Source organism: Cricetulus griseus, chromosome 9, assembly GCF_003668045.3.
Source record: "Cricetulus griseus strain 17A/GY chromosome 9, alternate assembly CriGri-PICRH-1.0, whole genome shotgun sequence".
Classification (NCBI taxonomy): domain Eukaryota; kingdom Metazoa; phylum Chordata; class Mammalia; order Rodentia; family Cricetidae; genus Cricetulus; species Cricetulus griseus.
The window spans coordinates 25,555,748-25,563,870 of record NC_048602.1 but is presented as its reverse complement, the minus strand read 5'-3'; the positions used below and the strand labels follow the sequence as shown (position 1 = coordinate 25,563,870).

The following is an 8,123-nucleotide window of genomic DNA, read 5'->3' as shown; positions in this document are numbered from 1 at the left end:
GGCTGGAAGACTACAGAGAGTTTGAGGTCAGCCTGGGCATTACAGAGCGACTATCTCAAACACACTGACAGAGAATTTAAAAATACCAACCTGGGCTTGGTGGTACAAGCCTATAGTTCCAGCACCCAGGAGGCTGAGGCAGGAGGATCACCAGTTACAGGCCAGCCTAGGCTATGAGGAGGTCCCATCTCAAACAAAATAAAATCTCCTGCCTCATCGTCTTACCTTAAGATGTTGTTCGTCCAGGGACATATAAGGGCCCCATGCCACCACAAAAGGCCTGTTTAGAGTGAAGAGTCAATGACCCAACAGGTTAAACAACTGCCCACTGCTGAAGATGGAAAAAGAGGCCATAAGCCAAGGGCCTCAGATAACCTCTGTACCTTCCACAGGGAGCCTGCTACCCTACTAACGCCTTGGATCTAGTGAGGTCTATTTCAGAGTCTTGATGTTGGAACAGTTAGTAAATAAACCTCATCTGAGCCACCGAGTTCACAGGAATAGTTAATAGGACACCATGCACTGTCCGGGGACTGGCCGGAGGGTCACAGTTCCCTGGAGAGCAGGGAGAGGCTCTTTGCTCTCCAGTTTAATGATGAACTGGTCCAGTGGGGGTGGAGGTCTGACCCGGAGGCATGCATGGCCCTTATTGTCCGTCCAAGTCCAGGTTCAGGAATTCAGAGGTCGGGGAGGTGGTGAGCCATGCTTGCAGCCAAGAACTAGTCAGGCTGAAGGACCGAAGTGACATCTGCTCAACTGCCCTGTGGTTCCTATGGCAGGTCAGCCAGCATACAAGGCTGCCTGCCCTTTTGATCAGTGGAATCCAGAAGTCAGAATTCTTACTCGGAAATTCTAGTTATGGACCTTAGGTTACAAATTAAGCTCGTTAGTTGAGGGTCACATGCAAGAAGATGGAAAGGCAGCGTGTGGTTCCCCCGTACCTTCCACGAGACTTCGTGGAGGGACCTAAGGCAATTTCTGAGCATCCCAAAGCAGGGAGCATCCTCCCCTTGCACAAGTCAGACCCCAGCCATGGATTAGAATAGTCTAGATTCTCCCACTTACACCGGGTGATACGGCGTTGGACAGGGGATTTTTTTTGGGGGGTCCCTCACTCACTTGGGGTGTCCCAGAGCCTCCTCTTGGCTGGAGGGGACGCCTGAAGGGCTAAATTAGGGGCTGGAGGCTGCCAAGATGAGACCGCCTTCTCCAGCTGCTCATGGGCCCTCTGGCTGGTGGATCTTCCTATGAATGACCAGCTGAAACTTCCAGTCAAAGCTGCACCCACAGTCCCGGCAGAAGTGGCGCCGCTGGCCTACATGGCTCTTGCGGTGGATGACCAGCTGCGACTTCCAGCTGAAGCTGCGCCCACACTCCAGGCACACATAGCCCCGAAGGCGGGTGGGGTGCCGAAGGGCCGGCTCCCGGGACACCTGTGGCGGCCTTTCCAGGCCTGGCTCACCCAGGTGCGTGCGATGGTGGATGATGAAAACGGACTTCCAATCGAAGCTGCGGCCGCACTGCTCACAAGTGTACAGCTTCCGAGGTGCGGGCCCAGCGGGGGCTTCAAGCAGTGGCGCGGGAGACGGGCCTGCAGGGTCCTTGCAAAGGCTCCGGCTCTCACTTGGAGGGGATGTGCAGGCTTGAACTAGCCCTGGACCTGCAATGGCTCCCACTTCCGGGAGATGGCTCCGGGGGGGCTCCGGTCCTGCATGCGGGGTCTCCTGTTTTGGCCTCAGCTCAGACTCAACGTGCATATCTGGCTCCAGCAGCGGCGGCAGGCTTGCTGGGTTGGGGAGAACGTTCATTTGGGAGCTCGGTCACACAGGGGCTTGCACAGAAGTGTGGGGGAGGGTGCCTTCTGGTAGGAGAGAGATGCAGCCAGATGCTGGGCCGCTGCTGCACCGGGAGCCCCGGTGGGGGCCTAGCACATGCGGGGAGGCACGTGGAGGATGGGGCAGGGAAGACAGGAAAGAGAGAGGGCCATTGAATCTCACCCTGGGACACCTCCGAGCCGTACTTCTCCAGCATCACGCCCCAGCACAGCTCTTTTTGTGATGAGTCCAACTGGCACCACTCCTGCTGCAAGGACGCAACCAGTCACTGCCTTTCCCACCCAGCCTCACATTCCCTACCCACCACCCAGTGGGTAGCAGGTTACCTCATCTGCAGCAGCCTAAGGACCAAGTCAGCACTGGCACTTGTGAGGACTGGATCAGCCTTCATCTGTCCACTGTCTTCTCAGTGGCCAGAAGGACTGAAACTGTGGGTGGGTTTTCGGCAGAGACACCATGGCTGTCCCCATCCTTTGTCTGGTAACTAAACCGTACAGAATGTGCTTGGAAGGGAGGGCAGTAAGAGGCCAGGAGACTACCTGGGATTCAGCTACCTTTTCCAAGACTGATTAACAAAATGGAAACTTGGGGCCTGGAGAGATGGTTCAGAGGTTAAGAGCACTGACTGCTCTTCCAGAGGTCCTGAGTTCAATTCCCAGCAACCACATGGTGGCTCACAGTCATCCGTTATGAGAGAAACTTCCTCAGCATGAAATTTGTTTTTTCTTTTTACATTTATTGGAGTGTGTATGTGTGAGATTGGGTCTGTGTAGGCCAGGCTGGCTCAGACTCACTATGGAGCTGAGGATGACTTTAAACTTCTGATTTTCCTGTCTCTACCTCCTGAGTTCTGGGATTACAGAACTCCCGGTTTATGCAGTGCTGGGAACAGAAGCTAGGACCTCGTGCATGCTAGGCAGGCACTCTACCAACTGAGCTACATCTCCAACACTTTTATTTATTTCATTTTATTTTTGAGAAAGAGGATTAAGGAGGCAGGCACGGTGGGGCATACCTTCGATCCCAGTACTCAGAGGCAGAGGCAGGTATAGCTGTGTGAGTTCAAGGCCAGCCTGGGCTACATGGCTAGTTCATTCTAGGACAGTCAGGGCTATGTAGAGAGATGCTGTCTCAAAACAAAAAGGTTGGGAGTGACGCTAAGGTTAAGAATGAGGGATTTCAGGACTGTGATGAAGTGGTGATAGAGAAAGCTCCAGAGCTTTGTGGCAGCTCGTTTAGGAAGATCTGAAGAGGGTAAGTTTGGTGGCAGGACAGAAGCCTTCCTACCTATTCTGGCCTTCCCAAGGGAAGAATTCCCCGTCTAAAAGATCTACCTTTTTTATTATTATTATTCAAGACAGGGTTTCCCTGTAGCTTTGTAGCTTTGTAGACCAGGCTGGCCTCGAACTCACAGAGATCCGCCTGTCTCTGCCTCCCGAGTGCTGGGGGATTAAAGGCATGCACCAACACAGCCCGGCAAGGTCTACCTTCTTCCTTGCTCTAAGATCTGCCATACAGGTCTTTGGCAGGTTGGGAAAAAGTAACCCCGAAGGACAAGCCAAGGACAATCTGGAAAAGAGGGAATTGGAAGCCACAGACAGCTAAATCTAGAGGCGATGCTGACCAGAAGTGAGGGCACCAGAGAGACATCCTAGAGGGGTTTCTTAACCTTGAAGCACACCTTAACTAGACCCTCTATTGAGGTAGGGGGCTCCCAAGTGGAGGGGCCCAGGGACAGAAAGACCCTGAAGAGGATAGGATCCCTACCCCTCCACGTCAACTATGCACGCTCAGGTAGCAGGGGCTTTAAACTAAGGTTCCAGGTCACTGTCCTTTGACAAGGGCAGTAGAAGGGACTTGAGGCATACTCAGGGAGAGTGTCTTGATTTGCTCTCAGGGATGCAGGAACCCTGCCGTGGCAGTCTCCTCTCCGCCCGCACACATAACAGCTGGCCCATGACCTCAAGGTATAACAAGCCTTTCCAGTAACTAGCCTCTCTGGGGTGAGGAAGCCATGGCCACCAGCTCTAGCCACTCTGGACCAGGCCTAAATCTTTTCCAATGAGAGACCTACCAGTCTAGTCTTCAGCCCTTAGAACCTGCTGGAAGGGAAGTTATTTACTACTCAGGAATAGTAAAAACAAAAAGCACAAACACACGAGTCACTGGCAGAGGACCCTACCAAACCACAGGGTGGGAATACAACCAACAGAGACACCCCATATACACCCATGGCCTGCTTTTCCTGCTGTAGGCTGCTTACCTGGATCCTTCCTGGGTGGGAGGATGTGGAGGCTGCTTCCTGGTGTCCAAGATGTCCCTCAGGGGCCTGGGCTGGAAGGAGGGGGCTTGGGGATACTGAGAAAGACAAGGAGACGGGAAGGAGCATCAAGCTGTGGTGACTGCATTGGCCTTGGCTTGCCTCTGCCATGTGGCATGGTGCGAGGTCAGTCTTGTCTTGTTGCTTCATAGGAATCCACCTTTGTAATCTCTCCAGGGTCCCTCTCCCAGCTGGGGACATGCAGACTTATTTCAGGAGTCCCAGCCCCCGACACAACCCCTCCTAGGATACCACATCCCCCACCCCACACCCACACACAGAGATTTGAAATTCTGATGTTGTCACCCCTCACCTACCCGTCTCCTGTCCATCGGCGCTGGCTTCCTCCTTCACAACCAAGTGGATCTGGGTAGATCTGTCTAGGCTGGAACCCTGTGGTACTTCCTCCGAAGGGCCTGCCTCGGAGGACTCCGTTGCTACTGAGACGCTGCGGCTCCCGGAAGATTCCTTTGTCCGCTGGACTGTAAGCAGCGTCTTTGGTTTCAGGATGTGGGCTGTGATCTGAAGAGAAGCCTGTCACGGGGGGCTCTACCTTCAGTCTGTCCTCCTGAGCAGCTAATGCCATTTACACTCACCCAGCCCAGCAGCTGCCCAGGATCAAGCTGCAGCCCCTCAACCAGGGCTGCAGCCTCCTCAGGGCTTCCTGGTCGCTGCCCTCGCACCCAGGCCTGGATCTCAGGGGGCAACACGCCAAGGAACTGCTCCAAAACCAGCAACTCTATCATCTGCTCTTTGGAGCATGACTCAGGTTGCAGCCATTGGTGACACAAGTCGCGAAGGCAGGACAGGGCCTCTCGGGGCCCCTCTACCTCCTCATAGCAGAAACCCCGGAATCTGAGTCGCGCAGCCTCAGGCTCCTCAATGGTGGTCTCGGAGTCCCCGAGGGAGAGGTGTGGGGGACCTAGAGGAGCTGGCATTCTTGTTTTGAAGGGTCTTTTTGGAGCTGTCAGGAGGGACCTACAGGAAAGGAGGAACCAGAGTGTCATCTAAGGCCAAAAGCACACACCAGACCCCTCCTAGAAGCCAGGAAAGAGAACCCCAAGGCCAGGAGCGCTTCGAGGAAGGAAACGGGAGGTGCAGGTCCCAACCTGGAGGGTGCATGGATGATAAATGCCTGGGTGGAAGGTGTCCAAGGGCCTTCTAGGAAACTTCCATGGCTGGCCCAAACCTTTGGGACTACCAACAGAGGACTACCGTGGCTCCCCCAGCCGACAAAGGATCAGGGGGGCACAGGTAGGACCATCCTTCAGGGCGACCTGGAGCCCTGGAGGCTTCAGTCAGAAAGCAGATCGTGTTGGTCTATCTGAAGAGTTGGCTCTGGGGTCTGGGTACATCACCCGGGACAGTGCTGAAAGCCTGGGCCAACTCCCAGGGGCCTATATGAGCTTGGTGACACTGCTCACCGACAAAACCGTGGGTGCCTCACACTACGCCTAGGAAACGCCCAAGCAGAAGCCAAAGCAGACAGCCGTGCATCACGTGGACATGTAAACTGGAACCTGTGTCCCAGTCCTTAAGAGGTTCTGGGTTGAAACCGGCTCTCCTGGGGCACCTGTAGAGTTGGGGGTGGGGTGGGTGTCAGTTTCTGACACAGCAAAGGAGAGGGAGGGTCTTTCAGGAGGAAGGGGACCCCCGGAGTTCTGGGTTCGAAGGCTGGGGGCAGTGGGGCGCTCCTCGAGCTCGGGGGGGGGGGGAGCCACGAGAAGCTGGGCCCGCCCAGTCGAGCAGCTCGCTCACCTCTGACGCCTCCTGGCGCCCCAGGAGCTCGGGGCACTTCCGGGAAGGGAGGCTACACCGCTCGCCCCACCGCCACTCACTACCGGCCTGGCCAATCCTGCACCGGCCCCACAGGCACGGCCCCCTCCGCGCGGACTACATCTCCCGTGAGCCTCAGCAAGGGGGAGCGCGCGTTTCTCGGGCCCCTCGCGCGCCAGCGGCTTCGTTCCGTTCCTCTCCTTTGGAGCCCGCGGTGTCGCAGAGTTCCGGGGGTGGTGGTGGTGGACGGGGCTCCCTCTCCTGACTTGGCGACCCGTTCTTCCTTGGCACCCCAGCCGAAGGACTCACCCACTGCGGACCCGGGCTGCGGGACCGTAGCCTCCTTGCGCATGTGTGCAGCGCGCCTGGCTCCTATTGGCTGGTGAGGCGTTCTGCCCAATTAGAGCCGGGCGCTCAGCTACGAGAAGGGAGCATCGCTCCGTGTGTCTCCTAGGTAACAGCGAGCGCACCTCTGCGGTTGCCAAAGCAACGCTGTAAGCGTGGCCTTGCGGCCGGCCGAGAAGACCTAGGTGCGAGTTCCAGAGGATCCCGGTGGGAGGCAGCGTTGGGCGAGCACACCCAGTATGGCCTTTGTTATAGTCCGTTAAGTAAATAGGCCCATGGGTGGGCGAGCAGGCGTTCAGAGGAGGTGACCATGTGGTCACCCCCTCTTTAGATAGCGGTACTACTGCAAATGGAGATGGAGGGTTCTGTCTGAGATTATGAGACACACTCAACTTTTAATTTGGAGGCTGCAGTTAGACAAGGTGGCCCTTACTCATTTTTTTTTCCCTCTCCAAAGTCTTTTGGGAAAAAGGCTTTTTAAAAATAAAGTTAATGGGGTGAGGTGAGGGGCTGGAGAGATGGCTCAGAGGTTAACAACATTAGCTGCTCTTCCAGAGGACCAGAGTTCAATTCCCAGCACCCACATGGCAGCTCACAACTGTCTGTAACTCCAGTTCTGGGGATCTGATGCCTTCACACCAACGCACATTTAAAAACAAAGTTAAATTGTTAAAAAAATAAAGTTAATGGCTTTTATTTGTTTGTTTGGGGGGGGTAGGGTCTCAAGTCCCCAGGTGGCCTGGAGCTCACCGAGAGATCCTGCAGCCTCTGCCTCCTGATTGCTGAGATTAAAGGTCTGAACCACCACACACAGCAAGTAAGGGCTATTAAATTTATGTGCACATGAGGTTAATTTTGTTTCCACATACCAAGAGTCTGAACCATGATAGAATCATTCAGTCCTGAAGCGGATCTGTCTATTCTGTTTTGTTTTGTTTGTTTGTTTGTTTTTTTTTCTGATTCCTGAGAACCCCCTCCTCGGCTGCCAGCAGCTAGCAGTGAGCAGCAGTTCTCCACATCTGAAACTCTTGAGCAGTTGTGCGGGTAGAGTTTGTCAACTGGGTTTACCAGCTGAACTATCTTGGGAGATGAGGTCTTTCATAGATTCTGTGGACAAAGCTCTCATACCCACCCAGTGGGGAGAGGCTGGGCTTTAAGGGACTTCCCAGGCAGCTGTCCTCTTGGAAGCAGCTGTCCCTGGAAGCATCTCTGTTCTAGGGCTCCCGTCCAAGGTTAGCTGGCTCCCAAGCCTTCTCTGTGCTTCAGGGTAGACCTGATTGAATCATGTGGTATACTTGGGCTTTAAATTTATAGCCGAATGTTTACCAGGAAAACAACCATTGAGCTAGCCCCAACTCCCTTAATTACTATGGTTATATTGGGTTGGCCAATGCAATCATTAAAAAATAGTTTTTTTTCTTTTCTTTCTTTTTTTTTTTTGAGATAGGATCTAAGTTCCCCAAGTTGGCCTCTCAGCCATCTTAAAGCAGAGGGTCTATGGCAACCTACTGACCTTGCCCTTAGAAATTAATGCATAGAAATTATACAGCAAATAGTTAGGTCTGTGATACTGGGGTATTGACATTTTCTCTTGGGGTGGGGTAGGGGGGTCACCAGTCCTTCTGCCCAACTGTGTGTGATCTTTGAAACGCTGAATTTTAGACAGGGCAGTGGTAGGGCAAACCTTTAATCCCAGCACTCAGGAGGCAGTGGCAATAGATCTCTGAGTTCAAAGCCAGCCTGGTCTACAGAGTGAGTTCCAGGACAGAGCTGTTACACAGAGAAACCTTGTCTCAGAAACAAACAAGCTGAATTTTAAGGTGAAAAAACTGATTAGAGTTGGGATT

The 8,123-nt window shown here is 54.0% G+C and overlaps 1 protein-coding gene across 5 annotated transcripts; it reads right to left on the bottom strand.

Annotated features, from left to right (window-relative positions):
* Positions 1-836: 836 nt before the first annotated feature.
* Positions 837-6,231, bottom strand: Znf446 (zinc finger protein 446). Of its 5 annotated transcripts, none has more exons than XM_027431212.2 (7): positions 5,914-6,053; positions 5,580-5,728; positions 4,752-5,133; positions 4,473-4,677; positions 4,099-4,193; positions 1,998-2,082; positions 837-1,786 (listed from the first exon to the last, which is right to left on the bottom strand). In XM_027431212.2, the coding sequence occupies exons 3-7, from the start codon at positions 5,091-5,093 to the stop codon at positions 1,218-1,220; spliced, it is 1,296 nt and encodes a 431-aa protein (XP_027287013.1). In that variant the 5' UTR covers positions 5,094-5,133; positions 5,580-5,728; positions 5,914-6,053; the 3' UTR covers positions 837-1,217. The 5 variants fall into 5 exon arrangements, with proteins under 5 accessions (XP_027287013.1, XP_027287015.1, XP_027287016.1 ...); XM_027431214.2 differs by having other exon boundaries at positions 1,998-2,079; XM_027431215.2 differs by lacking the exon at positions 5,580-5,728 and having other exon boundaries at positions 5,914-6,231.
* Between the last annotated feature and the right edge of the window lie 1,892 nt (positions 6,232-8,123).